We start from the raw sequence: 19196 nt of genomic DNA, 5'->3' as shown, positions 1-19196 counted from the left end.
ATCTTTGCAATGTTATACTTTTTCTCTTTTGACTTTATATGTTCCTTAACTTCCCTCGTCAGCCACGGCCACCCCTGCCTCCTCATAGGATCTTTCTTCCTTTTTGGAATGAACTGATCCTGCATCTTCTGCATTATACACAGAAATATCCGCCATTGTTCCTCCACTGTCATCCCTGCTAAGGTATTGCACCTTTGAACTTTGGCCAGCTCCTCCCTCATAGCTCCATAGTTCCCTTTATTCAACTGAAATATTGTCACTACTGATTGTACCCTCTCCCGTTCAAATTGCAGATTGAAGCTTATTGTATTATGGTCACTACCTCCTAATGGCTCCTTCACTTCGAGGTCCCTGATCAATTCTGGTTCGTTGCACAATACCAGATCCAGAATTGCCTTCTCCCTGGTAGGCTCCAGCACCAGCTGCTCTAATAATCCATCTTGGAGGCACTCCACAAAGTCTCTTTCTTAAGGTCCAATACCATCCTGATTCTCCCAGTCTACCTGCATGTTGAAATCCCCCATAACAACTGTAGTAACATCTTTGCGACAGGCCAATTTCAGCTCCTGATTCAACTTACATCCGACATCCATACTACTGTTTGGGAGCCTGTAGATAACTCCCAAGAAGGTCTTTTTACCCTTAGAATTTCTCAGCTCGATCCACACTGACTCTACATCCCCTGATTCTAGGTTCCCCCCGCGCAAGGGACTGAATATCATCCCTTACCAACAGGGCCACCCCACCCCCTCTGCCCGTCAGTCTGTCCTTACGATAGCACTTGTAGCCTTGAATAGTCATTTCCCAGGCCCTGTCCACTTGAAGCCACGTCTCGGTTATCCCCACAATAGCGTATCTGCCAATTTCCAAAAGAGCCTCAAGCTCATCCATCTTATTTCTAATGCTTCGTGCATTCATGTATAGTATTTTTAATTTGTTACTGCCCTCACCCTTCCCATCAACTCCTATTTCACTCAACCTTACAGCATGATCCCTTTTTGAGTTTTCTGTCTCATTGATACAGTTGTCTTTCTTGACTTCCCTTGTTTTAACTTTCCCTTCAATTTCCTTTTTAAACATCCAGTTTGTCCCCTCCCCCCCCGCTACTTAGTTTAAATGTAGCTGTGTTGCAGTAGCAAACCTGCCTGCCAGAATGCTGGTCCCTAACCTATTAAGGTGCAAACCGTCTCTCTTGCAGAATTTATGCTTGCCACAAAATATACCCCAGTGATCCAAGAATTTAAACCCTTGCTTCCTGCACCAGTTGCCCAGCCACATGTTCAAGTCCATTATCTCCCTGTTTCTGGCCTCCCCAGCCCGAGGAACTGGAGGCAAACCAGAGATAACCACCCTGGACATCCTGCTTTTCAGCCTTCTTCCTAGTTCTTCAAAGTCCCACTGTAGTATGTTCCTCCTCTTCTTCCCGACATAGTTTGTGCCGACATGTATCACCACCTCTGGGTCTTCACCTTCGTCCTTAAGGATTTCCTGCACTCTGTCTGTGATTTCTTTAACTCTGGTACCAGGAAGGCAACACACCATCCTTAAGTCCCGCCTGCTGCCATAAAAGCCCCAGTCAGTTCCTCTCACTATGGAGTCCCCTATTACCACGGCTCTGTGCGACGTCCGACTCTTCCACTCTGCCTCCACGCCAACTTTTGATTGACAGACCTGGCCACCTCACGGACTGGCAGTGTCATCTGTCTCTACTGTTTCCAAAAGATTCACCTTGTTCCTGACAAGTACTTCCCCCGGGGTCTCTTGCACCTGTCTCCTTTCTGTCTTCCTTATCGTCTGCTCTCTTCTGCTCTTTTCTGGTATGGTCGGTGTAATAACCTCACTGAGGGTCTTATCCAGAAAGATCTCGTTCTCTCGGATGAGCCTAAGGTCCTCAAGTTCTTTCATCAGTGCTGCAATATGCTCTGTCAGTAGCTGAACGTGCTGATGGTGAGGAAACAACAAGAGGAAACTACATACTTGACCTAATCCTTAGCAATCTGCTTGTCATAGATACATCAATCCATTACAGTATGGTAAGAGTGACCACCGTACAGTTCTTAAGACTATTCTATACTGGGCATTACTAGGCTCCAAAGCACATTGGATGCAACTGAAGTGGGAGATTTTTTTGTGTGCTCTTTAAAAGCACAGGACAAGTCTGCAGAATCTTGCTGATGACTCACCAGGGGTCACATGACTTATCACTTAAAGGAACTCTTGTTCCGGCATACGCCACAACAATAACACATAACAGACACAAAGTCCCATCTTCACATTGAGAATACACTCCATTGTGTTCTGTGGCACTACCAACTGTGCTAAAAGAGATAGACATCGAATAGATTTAGCAACTCAAGGCTAACTATCCATGAGGCACTGTCAGCCATCATCAGCACCCAAATTGTACTCCAATATAATCTGCAACCTCATAGCCCAGCATATCCTCCACTCTATCATTAACATCAAGCCAGGTATCAACTCTTGTTCAATACACAGTGCAGGAGTGGGTGTACCTAATCTTGAGGTGTTGACCTAGTGAGGCTACAGAACAAGACTATTTGCAAAACTGAACAGTATACGCAGCAAGAGATACAGCTAAATAATTCTGCAACTAAGGGATGAAATGTAGCTTCTGCAGTCGTGAAATGATGGTGGACAAAGAAACAACTGACTGGAGGAGGAGGAGGAGGAGGAGGAGGCCGCCCCATAAACATACTCATCCTTAATGATGGGGGAACCCAGCACATCATTGCAAAAGGTAAGGCTGAATCGTTCACAACAATTTTAGCCAGAAATGCAAATTTATGGGCGGCACGGTGGCACAGTGGTTAGCACTGCTGCCTCACAGCGCCAGAGACCCGGGTTCAATTCCTGCCTCGGGCAACTGACTGTGTGGAGTTTGCACATTCTCCCCGTGTCTGCGTGGGTTTCCTCCGGGTGCTCCGGTTTCCTCCCACAGTCCAAAGATGTGCAGGAAAGGTGAATTGGCCATGCTAAATTGCCCGTAGTGTTAGGTAAGGGGTAGATGTAGGGGTATGGGTGGGTTGCGCTTCGGCAGGGCGGTGTGGACTTGTTGAGCCGAAAAGCCTGTTTCCACACTGTAAGTAATCTAATCTAATCTAATCTAATCTCTGCCTCCTTCTGAGGTCCCAGCATCACTAATACCAGTCTTCAGGTAATTTGATTCACTCTACATGATAATAGTTCGAGGCATTGGATGCTGCACCATTCCAATACTAATAAATAATATTAATAAATGAAGCCTGCACTCCAGAACTTCCCACACCCCCTAGGCCAAGTTGTTCCAGTATAGCTACAATATTGGCATCTCTCCAACAATGTGGTAAAATGTCCAGGGTATACAAAAAACAGGATATATTCAACACAACTAATAATGACCCAACCAGGCTAATCTTGATCATCAATGTAATGGAAGGTGTCATCAACAGTGTTTTCAAGCAGCAGTTGCTGAGCAATAACCTGCTCATTGACACTCACTTTTGGTTCCAGAGCTACACTATTTCTGACCTCAATATTGCCTTGGTCTGAACATGAACAAAAGTTTGAACTCCAGAAATGAGATGAGAGTTACTGCCCTTGAGCTGAAAGCCGAATGTGGAATCAAGAGGTTTTGGCAAACTGGAGTCTGTTGGAATTAGGGTAAAGCTTTCTGCTGTTTGGAACCGTATCTGGCACAAGGGAAGGTGGTTGTGGTAAATGAAACAGGAATCTTCAGGAAATCAAGTGTTCCCTACATGGCCCATCCCCAGATGCTTAATCAATGACCTTCCTTCCATCCAAAGTTCTAAAATGGAAATGTTTGTTGATGGCTACACAATGATTAACACCATTTGCAACTCCTCAGATACTGGAGCAGTCAATGTTCAAATGCAACATGATCTGGACAATATCCATGCTTGGGCTGACAACTGGAAAGTAATATCTGTGTCACACAGTACAAGGAAATGACCATTTCCAATAGGAGAGAATTTAACCATTGTCCCTTGACATTCAATAATACTACCATCAAAGAGTGTCCCATTATCAACATCCTGCGGATTAACATTGACCAGAAACTGAACTGGACCAGTCACATAAGTGTGAATGGCTTAAAAAAAAAAGCAGGTTAGAGGCTAGGAATCCTGCAGAGTGTAACTGACGTCCTGAAGACACAAGTCAGGAGTACAATGGAATACTTGAGTCAGGAGTACTTGAGTGGGTGCAGCACCAATATCACTTAAGAACAATATCACCATGCGGGCGACACGGTGGCACAGTGGTTAGCACTGCTGCCTCACAGCACCAGAGACACGAGTTCAATTCCTGCCTCAGGCGACTGACTGTGTGGAGTTTGCACGTTCTCCCCGTGTCTGCGTGGGTTTCCTCCGGGTGCTCTGGTTTTCTCCCACAGTGAATTGGCCACGCTAAATTGCCCGTAGTGTTAGGTAAGGGGTAAATGTAGGGGTATGGGTGGGTTGCGCTTCGGTGGGTCGGTGTGGACTTGTTGGGCCGAAGGGCCTGTTTCCACACTAAGTAATCTAATCTAAACTTTGATACCATCTAAGACAAAAGTAGCTGCTTGATTGGCACCACATCCACAATCATTCAATTTCTCCACTGCCCACATTCAGTAGCAGTGTATACATCTACAAAATGCACCGCAGAAATTCATCAAGGCTCCCCAGGCAGCACCTTACAAACCCATGACCACTACCATCTCGAAAGACAAGAATAACAGATATATGTAACACCACAACCTGCAGGTTTCCCTCGCAGTTATTCACTATGCTGACTTGAAAATATATGATGTGAATGTGCCGGTGTTGGACTGGGGTGGACAAAGTTAAAAAATCACACACCAGGTTATAGTCCAACCAGTTTATTTGGAAGTGCAAGCTTTCAGAGCTGACGAATAAGCAGCGCTCCGAAAACTTGTACTTCCAAATAAACCGGTTGGAATATAACTTGGTATTGTGTGACTTTTAACTTTGAAAATATATCTCCACTCACTCAGTGCTGCTGGATCAAAATCCCTTACCTCCGTCCATCAAAGCATTATGGATGCACACTGGACCGGTTCAAGAAGGCAGGTACTGGATTAGTGGTGCTGGAAGAGCACAGCAGTTCAGGCAACATCCAACGAGCAGTTGCCTGAACTGCTGTGCTCTTCCAGCACCACTAATCCGGTATTTGGTTTTCAGCATTTGCAGTCATTGTTTTTACCTTCAAGAAGGCAGGTCCCCATCACCTCCACGGACACCTTCGGTTGGACAATGGTTCGGGCCCAGAGAGTGACGTCTACATCCGGTGAGTTAATAAAAAGGGAACACTTGGCACTTCGGGTGTAACACCTGTTCACTGTGCATTGCAATAGAAAAATAAACACATGCAAAGTTTATGTAACATCTGCAGACACAGTCTACCTTAAGCACTGTGCTCCTGAACCTGAGATCTCACTTCTCTGCTGCTGATCTTCAATATTGAAAAACAAATGGCCAACCCCTACAACGTTCAAAAGGTTAAGCCAACGTCAGAGATGTAGGTGTATTACAGAATGGCTAGTTATTGCTAACGAATTGTTCAAATATTTATCTTTCCATACTTAAATCGCTTTCCAACTCCTCCGCATTCACAGTTCCCGCGGAGCTGTCCTAGGCCGACGTCTTTCTGGCATCTTTTCATCAAAGACGTTTTAATTTTTTTCATTTTCACATTCAGTTGCAAGCTTTTCAATTGGCAATGAACTGCGACAAACTTGTCACATGATGTTATAGAAAGCGTAAATTGTCTATTTCATCCTGACAGTTACAAACTAGCTACTTTTTTCAGTTGTTGTTGCTGGTCAAAGGCATAAACGTTTGCTTTTTTTTGTCTCTCGTAGACCTCCGTACTCTTGGAACAGTTCTATAATATCATTATTGATCCGATGACTGCCTAATTCTGCCTATCCACTCCCCATAATCTTTCATCCGCTCCCCATCAGGGATTTCTCTAACTCTGCCTAAGAAATATTCAAAGACGTTGCGTCCACTGCCCCCTGAGCAAAAGACTTCCAAAGATTCAGGACGCTCTGTGAGAATGTGTCAGTTTCAACTTTGGCCCGGACACAACGCCGTGGATCTGTTGCCCTTTGTTATCCTCATGTCGTTTTTCCAGTCCATTTATTACCTTCACCGAATCGATCGATTTCCATTCACTCATACTCCCTTTAACTTTGAATTGGACCTCTACTGAGCCACTGGTAGCTTAGATCAATAAATGCTGCAGAGACAAAGAATTGAGCACTGGATCTTCCAGAGATGTGTGAAACGGTATATCTAGCTACAGCTCAAAATGTGTCTTTTGTCTACCATGCAGATTAAACATTCGTCACTTTGCATAAAAAGACGTTTTGTCGTTTCACGTGTCTTATGGTAGAAAAATTCGTTGTTCTACATTTTTCATATATTTTATGCTTTTCGAAACCAATGCTGTACAACTGATGGTTTTATCTGGTAAACTTTGCCTTTTGGTTTCTTAATTTGTTCCACCTGCAGATTTGCAAATCACGTGACCAATTTGTCGAGGAAGCGACTTTCTTCAGATCTGCATTTGGGACAACGATTTCGTTGCTGCAGGTGGAAGCCCTCCCGATCTTTTCTGCCCCATTCCACACATGCATGCTGCAGCTGATAAGTGTAACAGGAATCACAATGTAACGTTGCTGGATGTCAAAAGCAGAGAGGGTTTGGGAAATGCTGTGAGCACAACTGCCATGAAATGACTTTTACTGGAGAGCGTTACTTCGCTGCCGAGCACTAAAATCACACGCAAGAAACTTTGCACAATCATATTTTCACGCGTTCTCTGTTTGTTTTGTTTCCATTACACTCGCAAGATGCCTTGATCATTAGTTTCCACTCTATGTCTTACAAATGTCCCTGTGATTCTGGGTCTGTATGTTTCCCTGAGTAGATCATTGTTTCTTATTAACTGTACGTCACAATAACATTTTCCTCATAATATTGCACTAATCTGTATCATTAATCAAACAATGACTTCCATGGTGTCATCTGTTGTCACTTTAATTAAACCGGAACTTCCGGTCCCATCAAGCCCCACCCCGTTAAATGGTAAATAAGGCAACGTTTCACGAATTTAAAATGAACTTCTATTCATTTAAAGTAGCAAAAGTATTAGCTACTTTTGGAACGGTTTATCTTTTTATGGGCAGAAATGTGTTGCAACATTGTAGAAACTATGTCTCTCTGTCTTTCCCTACCTCTCTATTTATGCATATATATAAGTAAAGGGCAGAGAGTTGGTGAACTCAGTTGGATGAATGGATAATCACGGATGGTCTGCAACGTAGTCTACGTTAATAATTCCCCGACCGGCTGAGGTAATCTTCAGGTACCCTCAGGTTCAACTATCCAACCACGCACCCGCCACGTGCTTCTTTCTTTCTAATGAGACAGTGGGACAACTTCACCTTTATAAGTAGAGGATGCTGTTTTGAGGGCATCCTACATGGGTTTCGTTACGAATTTAATTCTAACTTGCAAATAATGTTCGGCAGTAAAATGTCACGTTCATGTTCTCTAAACCAAAACTATTACAGAGACGTTCCATTGTAACAACGAAGTCCACCAGATGCAGAATGTTGCAACTCACAATCTCCAACTGAATAACAAACCTAATCGTGATTATAATTCCACACAGTATCCAATCTAGGAATAGTTTTGCTTTCGTTTGCTCATGAAACCAGAAACACATAGTTAAAGTACTACGTTTTATAATATTCTGAGTGGCTAACATCTCTTGAGAGTTCGCTTGGATGAGGGCGGAAAATCATTGTGCTCATGTGATTTTTTTTATCTGACCAATCAAACGTGATATCTGTCCGGCCATTCAGCCAGAAGTAAGCACAGTGTAGCCCGCACCCAATGGGTTTGTGGATGACATCAAAATTGGTGGGATAGTCGGCAGTGAAGAAGGTCTTCTAAGATTACAAAAGGATCTTCGTCAAATGGGTCAATGGGCTGAAAGTGGCAGATGGCGTTCAAAATGGCAGAGTATTGAATTTTGATCCAACAACAAGGGTCGGGATTATACAATTAATGGTAAGGCCTTGGTTGGTGTTGTAGAACAGAGGGACTTAGGGGTGCAGGTACACCGTTCTTTAAAGTTTGCCTCACATATAGACAGGATGGTTAAAAAGGCGTTTGGCACACTTGCCTTCATTGCTCAGTCCTTTGAGTATAGGAGTTGGGACGTTATAGAACAATACAGCACAGAACAGGCCCTTCGGCCCACGATGTTGTGCCGAACATTTGTCCTAGCTTAAGCACCCATCCATGTACCTATCCAATTGCCGCTTAAAGGTCACCAATGATTCTGACATGTTGAGGCTGTACAGGACATGGTGAGGCCTATCCAGGGATACTGTATCCAGTACTGGTCGCCCTGTTATAGGAAGGATGTTATCAAGATGGAGAGGGTTCAGAAGAGATTTAACCCCACGTTGCCCGATATGGAAGGTTTGAGTTATAAAGAAAGGGTAGATCGGCTGGGACTTTGTTCACTCGAGCATAGGATGTTGAGAGGTGTCCTGATAGAATTTTATAAAATAATGGGAGGTATAGATAGAGTTGGTGGTAGTTGTCTTTTCCCTCAAATTGGGAACATTTTTAAGGTAAATGAGATATTTTAAAAAGAGGAGGGAAATATTTTACACAGAGGGCAGTTGGAATGAACTTCCTGAGGAAGTGGTGGATGCAGGTACAATTACAACGTTTAAAAGACATTTGGATAGATTCATGAATAGGAAATATTTGGAGGGATAGGGGCCAGGAACAGGCTGGTGAGACTAGTTGGTTTGGAAGCACACTAGCTTTCGGAGCGACGATCCTTCATCAGGTGATTGTGAAGGAGCGTCGCTCCGAAAGCTAGTGTGCTTCCAATTAAGCCTGTTGGACTATAACCTGGTGTTGTGTGATTTTTAACTTTGTACATCCCAGTCCAACACCGGCATCTCCAAATCAGTTGGTTTGGGATTATATTCGGCATGGACTGGTTGGACTGAAGAGTCTGTTGCGTAGTCATACAGCACGGAAATGTCCCCCCAAACAATGAGTGGGTGTGATCACCAAGCTGTCCTTTGAGTGGCTTCGCTTGGTCAGCGTTCCCAAGCTGTAAGTGTCCCGAAGTTGAACATCCTGCCCCTCACTACCCCAGCTCGGAGCTGATTCTTACATCTTGAGCATTTGGCATTGATGTAGATTTCCTTTTCCTCGTTCTATTGATTAAAACCGCAAGGGGAATCTCCGGTTCCAACTGTAACGCCAGCTTGTCTTTATATGGTATCTTTAGCATAGTTCCAAACAAAAACTGAAATTGCTGGAAAAGCTCAGCAGGTCTAAGAGCATCTGTGGAGAGAAATCAGAGTTAACATTTCGGGTCTAGTGACCCTTCCTCAGAGAATGTTCCAAGGTGTTCATAGGAATGCAATCAAACAAGAAAGACGCAGGCCCAAAACTCGGAAATTTGGTCAAATAGAGAGATTTTAAAACAAAAGAATCAGGAAGCGAAGGTAGTGAGGAGTCAGTTCTAGAGTTTCGGGCAGTGGCCTAGAAGATCTGAAATAAAATTCAGGTGCTTCTCCCAGGTTATCCCTCTAATGGGAGAGGGGTGACTAATGTTGTAGAATTTGGGATTATAGAGGCAGATTGTAAAATCCAGCTGTTGGCGTGGAGCTAGTGCCCATGTAAGGCAATGAGCAGCAGAGGTCGGTCTGAGTGAAGAGCCACAGCCCAATGTTACACAACACCAGGTTATAGTCCAACAGGTTTAATTGGAAGCACACTAGCTTTCGGAGCGACGCTCCTTCATCAGGACGATCGAGCCCTCCACTATCACCTGATGAAGGAGCGTCGCTCCGAAAGCTAGTGTGCTTCCAATTAAACCTGTTGGACTATAACCTGGTGTTGTGTGATTTTTAACTTTGTACACCCCAGTCCAACACCGGCATCTCCAAATCAAGCCCAATGTTATACAGCAACGTCTGCCCACATTGACAACAAAAACAGAAACCGCCGGAGATACTCAGCAGGTCTGGTAGCATCTGTGGAGAGAGAGAAAAACAGCGTTAGCCTTTGAGGTCCGGTGATCCTCCTTCGGTCAAGATTAGAGTGGTGCTGGAAAAGCACAGCAGATCTGGCAGCATCCGAGGAGCAGGAAAACCGATCTTCATCAGGAAGGGTTCCTGCTCGAAACGTCTCTACTTGCCCGAAGCACCACTCTAATCTTGACTCTAATCTCCAGCATCTGCAGTATCCACTTTCGCCTAGTTGATCCTCCTTCGGTATTTGCCGAAGTTGGGAGTTGAGAGAGTGTTAGAGTGGAGGTGTGAAATGGTCCCTAGTTCTGTCCCCGTGACGCTTTTAGGGTGGTTCAGTGATTAGTAGTGCTACTGATCGGGGTTCGATTCCAGCGTCGGGCGGCTGTCTGTGGGAATGTTTGCACGCTCTCCACATGTCTGGGTACATTTTTCTCCAGAAATGTGCAACTTAAATAAAAAAATCTGAAAAAGCTCAGGAGGTCTGGCAGCATTCGTGCAGTTTCTATTTTTGTTTCCGATATCCAGCATTCGCAGTTCTTTCGATTTTTATGACGTGCAGGTTGGATGGATTAGCCATGCGAAATGCAGGGTTATGGGATAGGCTCGGTCTGGGTGGGATTCTTTTCGGAGGGTTGGTGTGGACTCGATGGGCCGAATGGCCTGCTTCCAGGATACTATGATCCAGAATTTCTACATCATTGACCTTGTCCTCACTCTGTGGTCGCTGCTGTCCACTCGTGAGCAAAACACAAACCGCTCAGGATCTCTGCAGGATATTGTAACTATCCACTTCACAAAAGTGGCGAATTTACTACGAATTTCTTTAATATCAATAAAGTAAAGCTAATCGAATTCTCTCTTTTTGACACTGCCGGTTTCTGCTGGTCCTCTCTCTAGGTTCCTACACTGACTGCAGCAACACAATGAAGCTGACAGGCGAGCAGAGAGGCTCTTGTCGTTCCTAATATGTATTTCCAGCAGGTTTCTGGTGACAGGAATCAGTCTGCGCCGCTTGGATTTCCTTCACGTGAATTACAAGCAGCCGCTGTGAAGCTCCGGAAGCGCCGTTCCGTTTCCAGCTTCTGTTCGTTGTCCGGGAGCGGGGATTTCTGATTTCCTTACTTTATTTTCCCTCATTTGCTCCCTTTTAAAATGGAAACAAGGGAGGCGAATAAAGTTCGCGCAGATTCTTGGTAATCACTCTTTGGGAAGGCACCCAACTCCGAATTTTAACCATTAGTAACCGAGGCTTCAAACAGAAGCACACACGGCTCTATTGCCTCCGCGTGATGTAATGACCTCTCCCTGGGCCCTGAAAGTATTGGCATGGCGTCAAAATAGCCCGAGCAAGAATTTGTCTAATCCTCTTATATCCAGTGCTGAAGACAGCGCACACCAATGTCTGGACCTTGACTGTAAGGCTTCTGGTATTTGTAATAAATTTATAGTGAACATTTCCAAAGGTTTCTTTTCCTACAGTTCTCCACATAACGACAGACCCTCGTCGCCCCTTTCCCGATATCCATATTCTCATCATTGATTCTTCTTAGAATTTGCTCAGTCTCAACTCTCAAACTCGCAGCGTCAGTACACGTTCTACTTTGTCAGTAAAGTGTGAATTGACATCATTGATCCCTTTGTGTGAGTGTGTGTGAGTGAATGGGTGTGATTGTGCGTGTGAGTGAATGAACATGATCGAGTGTGTGTGCCAATGACTGTGGGCAGGATGAGTGTGTGGGATAGCGAGCGTAAAGGATTGTGTGCGTGTCTCTGGGTGTGTAATAATAAATGAGTGCTTGGGTGTGCGTGAGGAATAGTGGGTGGATGTGTGTATAATTGTGTGTGAGTAAATGAAGGAGTTTGTGTAAAGGAGTGTGTGTAATCGAGTGTATGAATGAAGGAGCGTGTATGTGAGAATGTGGACGTGTGTGATTGGGTGTACAATCTCACCGTTAATCCATTTCGATAGACACTTATTTCCTTCTGTGACTACTTTCTGACTGATCTGAACTTGCTCCCCTACTGATCCGCTTCTCGTCATTCCACCCCGCTTTATCATTGTGCGTTAGTAAGTAAACACAGGCGATTGTATGAGTATTGAAAAATTAAAGCAAAACTACATCTGGAAATGATGAGCGGATCAGGCAACGTTCGCGCCTTCTTTTCCTTTCCTCCTTTAAGACGCATCTTGTAGCCCAACACTTTGATCATTAGCCGCCCCTCCAGTGGCTCGGCCAGCACTACCCCTCAGTGAAGAGCCGTGAAACTTTTATCCGAGCGTTCTCTCCGTGTTAGATACATGTGCATTGTTGGCCGTTCTGCCTTCGGATCCTCTCCTACTCTATGTTCACACTCAAACGAGACAGCTATACTTTATATAACCGAGAATGGGGTTTAATCCACTGCCCATTTGGAGCTGTAGATAACCGAGAATAGAATTTTAGTGCCCATATGGGGCTGTAGATAACCGAGAATGGGGTTTAGGTGCCTATTTGGGGTTGTATATAACCGAGATTGGGGTTTAATCCAATTCCCAATGGGGCCGTATATAACCGAGAATGGGATTTATCCCAGTGCCCATTGGGGCAAAATCATCACTCTCATGACACCATCTCATTGTCCTGTCTGAGTGTTACATAGTCATCTATTCTTCCAACATGCCTTTGAAGATTTTTTTAAAAATTTCACTCGGAGTTTGAGTTGGGCGGGGTGAGAGGAGTGTGAATTCTGACTTCTCTCTGGGTTTTGGTGCTGCACTAGCGCCTTTTCCTCACCGCCCGCGTGCAGTGGTCAGCATCGCTCCGTTGTTTCTGGACATGGATTGGTTTCTCGGGCTCAGGGCTTGGCTGCGATTGGTGGGCTGAGTCCGTCCTCTTGGCTTTTCTTATCCAGTTGCCGAGGCCCGCGGGGTCTCACTGTGAAGCCGAGAGAGAGAGAGAGAGAGAGACAGAGGGAGGGGAGGTTGCTGAGGAGCGCGGGAGCGATGCCCATCATTCGCCAGGAGCGGAGGGGAGGCGCGGAGAGCCGCCGACACTGAGCAGCCTTCGCCTGGAATCTGTCAGTCGCCCGCGGGGATGCCATCGGCCGGATTGGAGATTGTGGGCCTGGGACTGTGCGTCCTGGGCTGGCTCGGGGTGATGCTGGCGTGCGGGCTGCCCATGTGGAAAGTCACAGCGTTCATCGAGAGCAACATCGTCGTCGCTCAGACCGTCTGGGAAGGACTGTGGATGAACTGCGTGGTGCAGAGCACCGGCCAGATGCAGTGCAAAGTCTACAACTCGCTGCTCGCTCTGGGGCGGGACCAACAGGCCGCCCGGGCGCTGACCGTCATCGCCTCCATCCTGGGGCTCATTGGCTTACTGGTCACCATCCTGGGCGCCCAGTGCACCAACTGCACCGAGGGGGTCACCACCAAGGCTCGGATTGTCATCAGTGGCGGGGCTATCTTCATCGTGGCCGGCTTGCTCGCTCTCATCCCGGTCTGCTGGATGGCCAACACTATCGTCCGAGATTTCTACGATCCGGTGGTGCCGGTCTCCAAGAAGCGGGAGATGGGGGCCGCCCTGTATGTCGGCTGGACGGCCAGCGCTCTCCTCTTCATCGGGGGCTCGCTGCTCTGTTGCTCCTGTCCCCCCAAGCAAGACCAGTCATCGTTCGCCGTCAAGTACACGGCCCCGAGGAGAGCATCGGCGAACGGGGACTATGACAAGAGGAATTATGTGTGAAACCGCAGAGAGCCTGGGGAGACCAGCATTGGACAACCAGGGGAAACCCGAGCTCCCAACCTGATTCCTTTACTCCTGCTGATTTCGGGCAGTTTTTTTTTATTTAATGAATTTGTATTGTAAACGAGAGAGAACAAAACAAAACTGGTGTCCTTTATCCATCTACAGCTTTGATTTAACTTTTGGAGACGCGCGCCCCCGAGAGAAAGTTTGCAACAAGTTAGGTGTTCGTTAAAACAAAAGAACTCTTGGAGCAGTCGTTCGGAGTTTGTGCGGTTTGATTTGCGAATGGAGTTTTCCGTCAGCAGGTCATGAGTGAAAAGTGCGAGCGAGCCTCTGCCTTCACTGGGTTCCAGACCGGTTTCTGGAGGGGTTGGGGATCAGGGTGCGGGGCTTTCGGTGGGATTCATCCGCACGTTTCGATGTGGAAGGGGGTAGAGTGTGTCTCCGTCACCGCCTTTAGCTATCGGTCATCACAGCTTCAACCCAAACCTGGCATCAGTTCATAGATGTAGGTCTCCCATTTGACACTTTAACCAAACTGTGTGTCGAGTTCTGTCTCTTAATGGTAGAGCTAACTGCAGTCAGTTTTTCGTGTCCGTTCGGGACTGAGTGCAGTTAGGCTTATCATTTCGAGACAAATCTCGGCGGAGAGTGAGCTCGCCGTCTGGTTTGTGCGCCGTCTAATTGTCCCAATTAGACTTCGCCATCCAATCTGCAGGCGATCGACCCCACAACCGCTTCTCTTTGCCGTCTTTGGAGCAAGCGGTTGGCCGCTGTTTATTTTCACAGATTTACCTCCCACCCCAAGTGTGATTCCTTTATTCAGACACCCATCTGTCGGCTGGTCAATCCGGCAGTGAGCAGCTCTCTGCAGATGCCGAGCTCAATATTAACGAAAGACACAGAGAGAATGGGAGACAGAACTTGAGATGTAGCCAGTAAGTCGTGCCTGTGATCAGTATTAATGTAGACAGTATTATTCAGTGAGCGCGCTGTGCACATGCAGTAAATGTTGGGATGTGAGAAATTCCCTCGACAGTGAATGTGATGGGGACAGTCATTTCGCTGGCGGCGTGCATATTGGGACTGTATCATCACTGAGTGAGAGATGACAAAAAATGCATGTTGATGGTTGGAAGAGTATTAATGTCGCGATTAATAATTTTTTCCCTAATCAACCTGTTATTACACGCTTCTGGAGCAGATGAGACTTGTAAATGGACCTCGCGGTACAGGGGAAGGGACACTACCACTGCGCCACGTCCAGTTTTTTTTAAATTTAATCTCAATTTTCTGAAGGTTTCTGCCACTTTGTACCAACATTGATCTACACAATTTCTGTGAGCTGGAGGCGGAGAATCAGCCACCATCCCCCCTCACTCTGCTCCATAGACTCCCTACATCTACACCCCCCAGCCCCCGGCAGCTTCTGTCTTTGATTCAGAATCAGACAATGGCCAGCAGAAATACCCATGTGAGTGGCTGGCGAGCGGCTTCTCACCATGGTTACCGGCGATGCCACTTCTCACTAGGAAACCGAATCCCACCCCCCCCACCCCCCCCCCAAGAACCGGCTCAGACCAGCCCAATCCAGCAAAGCGCCCCCAATCAAAGCCCGAGCTCTAGCAGCACTTGAGTAAACTGCCTGACCGGCTGTGCTTTTCCAGCACCACTCTAATCTAGACTTCGTTTCAACGCCGGGGCCAAACGGGACATGCAGAACTGGCAGCCTAATACGCGCAGAGTCCAATTTTTGTCCTCAAGACATTGAATAGGAAGGAAAGTACGCATGAGGAGCCAATTTCTTTTCGACCATTGATACACCGCCACCCCAAAATGAAAGACAGCCAATTTAAATGGTTTAGCATTCTGGATGACCTAAGACGCCCCGACGTGTCCCGGCAAAACCACTTTCCCAAGTGCAGTTGCAAGCTACCTGCCCCCAATTCGATTAAATTATACTAACCAAAGCCGAAAGATGCTGGAAGTCAGAAACCAAAACAGAAATTACTGGAAAAGCTCAACAGGTCTGATAGCATTTATGGAGAGAGATCAGAGTTAACGTTTCGGGTCCAGTGACCTTTCCTCAGCACATTGTTGGAATAAATTATTCCAGTAAAGCCCTACATTGTCCACCATTGAAGACGTTAACAAATGCCCTCCAACAAGGTTTTTTTTAAATCAAACCTGTCTTACATTGCCCCACACTCCCAACTCAGCTGCCCTTATTTTAGTCACAGGATGAGGGGGCTCAAGGAGCCTTTAAATTATTGATGGCTCTCCACCGTAAGGCGTGTCCCCCCGAGTGACGCAATCTCCCTCAGGGAAACCGGAGGCGAAAAAGTCAACCAAAAATGAAGTGAATCCACGCTGTCCTGACCCATGAGATCTTGTGGCGCCTTGATACTCTTCCTACCTCTGCGCCCTCAAGTCCCACCTGCCCCGCAACTTTATCATCCCATGGTCGGTTCAAAATTATGTTCCTATCCGCTAAGATTCTATTGCACAACGTGTTTCTGGATTGCGCTCCTAGGCTGGTTGTAGATTCCATCCCAAAAACCAAAATGCTGTTGCTGCAGGTCGTCTGTACCGTGTGGGCGTGTTTCCCAGACTGGAAAGAACCAGGCCTGCCGGTTTGGTTCCTTTGATTTATTTTATATATATAAATCAAATAAACCTTTGATTTATTTTATACATAGATGGAGTATTTGCGCTTCTACATTCTTCATCAGCTGTATGTGGGATAGGGGATTTTAAACATATATTCGCCCTCCAGGTTTTCCTTCCTAATTCAGTGACAGAATTGATCCTGGGCCAACGGAGACAAGGTTCCAAACACTGAGCGGGACTTGTCATAATGAGCCGTCAACGGTTAAAAAGGCCTGCGTGCACCTGGACGTTGTCCGGTCAGATTGATCTCGGTTCTTCACGAAACCCATCGATAACAACTTTTAGCAACATGGCTAATAATTAATTGCAACCCTCTGCCTTCACCGTTTGCACTTTTGCTAATGGACGCTGACCGACTAATGTACAGGTTCGATGATTTCTATGCCATTGTATACCATTTCACAATATACACATTAAAACAAATCATTGTTATTCCTTCGCCTGTCTGCTGAGTTTGTTGAGAAACCGCTGAACGTCTTTCATCCCCCCCGCCCCCGGACCCGTCAACTTTTCCCTGCTAATAGCTCTGAAATGTGGAAAGGTTGAGACTGAAGCAATTTTGATAATAACGTTCAGAGACAGGAGATTGTTGCACTTTCTGTTTAGTGACATAAGCGCCTTGCAGCACGGAAACAGACTCTTCCGTCCAAATAGACCATGTCCACCATGTTCCCAAACTAAACTAGTCCTATTTGCCTGCATTTGCCCCATATCCCCACAAACCTTTCCGATTCATGTATTTCTCCAACTGTCTTTTGTAACTATATCGATATCCGTCACTTTCTCTGGCAGTTCATTCCACACATGAACGACTCTCTGTGTTAAAAAAAAAACCCTCGTGTCCTTTTTAAAACTTTCTCCTCTTACCTTAAAAATATGCTCCTTAATTTTGAACTCGCCACCGCAGGGAAACGACTCGTGCGATTCACTTTATCTATGCCCCTCGGGATTTTATAAACCTCTGTAAGGTTTACCCCTCTCAACCTCGTAGGCTCCAGTGAAAAAAAAACTCCTAGCCCACCTTTTGTAACTCAAACCTTCCATTCCCGGCAACATCCTGGTTGTCTTTTCTGAACCCTCCCAATTTACTAATTTCCTTCCTATAACAGGGCGAACAGAACTGCACACAGTTCTCCACAAGAGGCCTCACCAGCGTCCTGTGTAACTTCAGCAGGACTTGCCAACTCCGAAACTCAATGGTCCGACCAATGAAGACAAGGGTGCCCAACGCCTTCTTAACCGCCCCCCAACCCCCGGTTACCTGTGACGCAATTTCCAAAGACTTATGTATCTGAACGCCGAAGATTCTCTGTTGGATAACACCAACCAGGACCCTACCATTAATTGTGTAAGTCCTGCCCTTGTTTGTTTAACCTCACATTTATCCAAACTAAACTCCATCTGCCCCACCTCAGCCCATTGACCCAATTGTTCAGCATCTCCTTGTAATCTTAGATAACCTTCTGCACTGCCCACTATACCACCAATTTTGGTGGCATCTGCAAACTTCCGGCCTTTCCCCCGTACTCTCATCCGAATCGTTTACATAAACGACAAACAAAAGTGGACCTAGCACAGCGATCCCTCCTGTGATGTGAAAACAGCAGCACTCCTGGGAGGACATCGATATGGTTAGCTTTCTGGCGTGCTTGTTTATTACTGTGCGGAAGGGAGTTTACCAAATGGGTTAATACGTTTCATTCAGTTAATTGTTGAGATGAATAATTTCAATTTCTCTTAAACTTGCAGATTACTTCTGCCTTAGTTCACATCAGGGCATCAAAGGAATTGGGGAAATTCTGCTGGTTGGATAAAATAAGATTGATCAATTTCTAACTCTCACATTCAAAAGCGTCCTACATTCTAACCTGACCTGCACACTATAGTACAGAATTAGTCTTCTCCAGCTACATACCCATCATTTTTCTAAGATTAATGCTTGCTTCCCTTTCTCTCAATTGCCAATATGGCCCAGTGGTTGCAACATGATGTCCTTAAAACGCACCCAATGAGTGTGAACACATACTCTAACACGAGGCTTCAATGGATTACTGACCTGGTGAATGCAATATTGTGAAGGGAATGTCTGATAAAACAGCAAGTTGAGGTCTCTCGTTTTGTCAGCTCTGTGGATCTAATCATCCATTACAGCATTGGAAGAACTGAAATTGATTTAACTTTCAACCACCACCGCCAAAAAACAGATCAAGTTGTAATTCCTCTCATCTCTGTAGGGCCTTGCTGTGGGCAAGCTGGCTGCACCTTACCCACTATAATAACGATGACAACGCGATTCCTTAATTTTGACTGGTATGTATGCAGTAGGTTATTGATCTAAGTGTTAAAATGCCCTCTAGCCGTATCACAGCCAATAGAGAAGTTACAAACTGATTACATTAATCTGTCTGAAATGTTAAAAATCACACAACGCCTGGGTATAGTTCAACGGGTATATTCGGAAGGACATCAAGTGGGGCAGGACGAAGAAGCAGCGCGTCCAACGCTTGAACTTCCAAATAAACCTGTTGGACTATAACCTGAAGTTGTGTGATTTTTAACTTTGTCCACCCCAGTCCAACACCGGCACCTCCTTACCATGTTTGAAAGGTAACTCCGTAAGTCTTGATTGCAATTGATTGTTTTCCAAATGTGGTTTCGTTGGTTGTAAGTTGGCTTTAAGTGCGAAAGCACTAAACAGA

At 45.8% G+C, this 19196-nt stretch overlaps 1 protein-coding gene and 2 long non-coding RNA genes across 3 annotated transcripts in view; 2 read left to right on the top strand and 1 right to left on the bottom strand.

The window, feature by feature from the left end:
• Nucleotides 1-7624, top strand: part of LOC140487836 (uncharacterized) — a 41306-nt gene extending 33682 nt beyond the window's left edge. The window contains exon 3 of the long non-coding RNA XR_011962949.1: nucleotides 6537-7624. This is a non-coding gene — a long non-coding RNA (uncharacterized lncRNA). The remainder of the gene's footprint in view (nucleotides 1-6536) is intronic.
• The window catches only part of LOC140487837 (uncharacterized), a 36219-nt gene extending 18755 nt beyond the window's left edge, over nucleotides 1-17464 (bottom strand). Inside the window, exon 1 of the long non-coding RNA XR_011962950.1 lies at nucleotides 17365-17464. This is a non-coding gene — a long non-coding RNA (uncharacterized lncRNA). The remainder of the gene's footprint in view (nucleotides 1-17364) is intronic.
• On the top strand, nucleotides 12959-16929 carry cldn5a (claudin 5a). The gene has a single exon (XM_072587133.1). The coding sequence runs from the start codon at nucleotides 13174-13176 to the stop codon at nucleotides 13822-13824; it is 651 nt and encodes a 216-aa protein (XP_072443234.1). The 5' UTR covers nucleotides 12959-13173; the 3' UTR covers nucleotides 13825-16929.
• Nucleotides 17465-19196: the final 1732 nt, after the last annotated feature.

This window comes from Chiloscyllium punctatum, chromosome 17 (assembly GCF_047496795.1).
Source record: "Chiloscyllium punctatum isolate Juve2018m chromosome 17, sChiPun1.3, whole genome shotgun sequence".
Taxonomy (NCBI): Eukaryota; Metazoa; Chordata; class Chondrichthyes; order Orectolobiformes; family Hemiscylliidae; genus Chiloscyllium; species Chiloscyllium punctatum.
The sequence above is the reverse complement of the archived record's forward strand: the minus strand, read 5'-3'. Positions and strand labels throughout refer to the sequence as shown.

Coding starts and splice junctions, on each gene's coding strand:
- cldn5a (XM_072587133.1), top strand. CDS start 13,174: ATGCCATCGGCCGGATTGGAGATTGTGGGCCTGGGACTGTGCGTCCTG.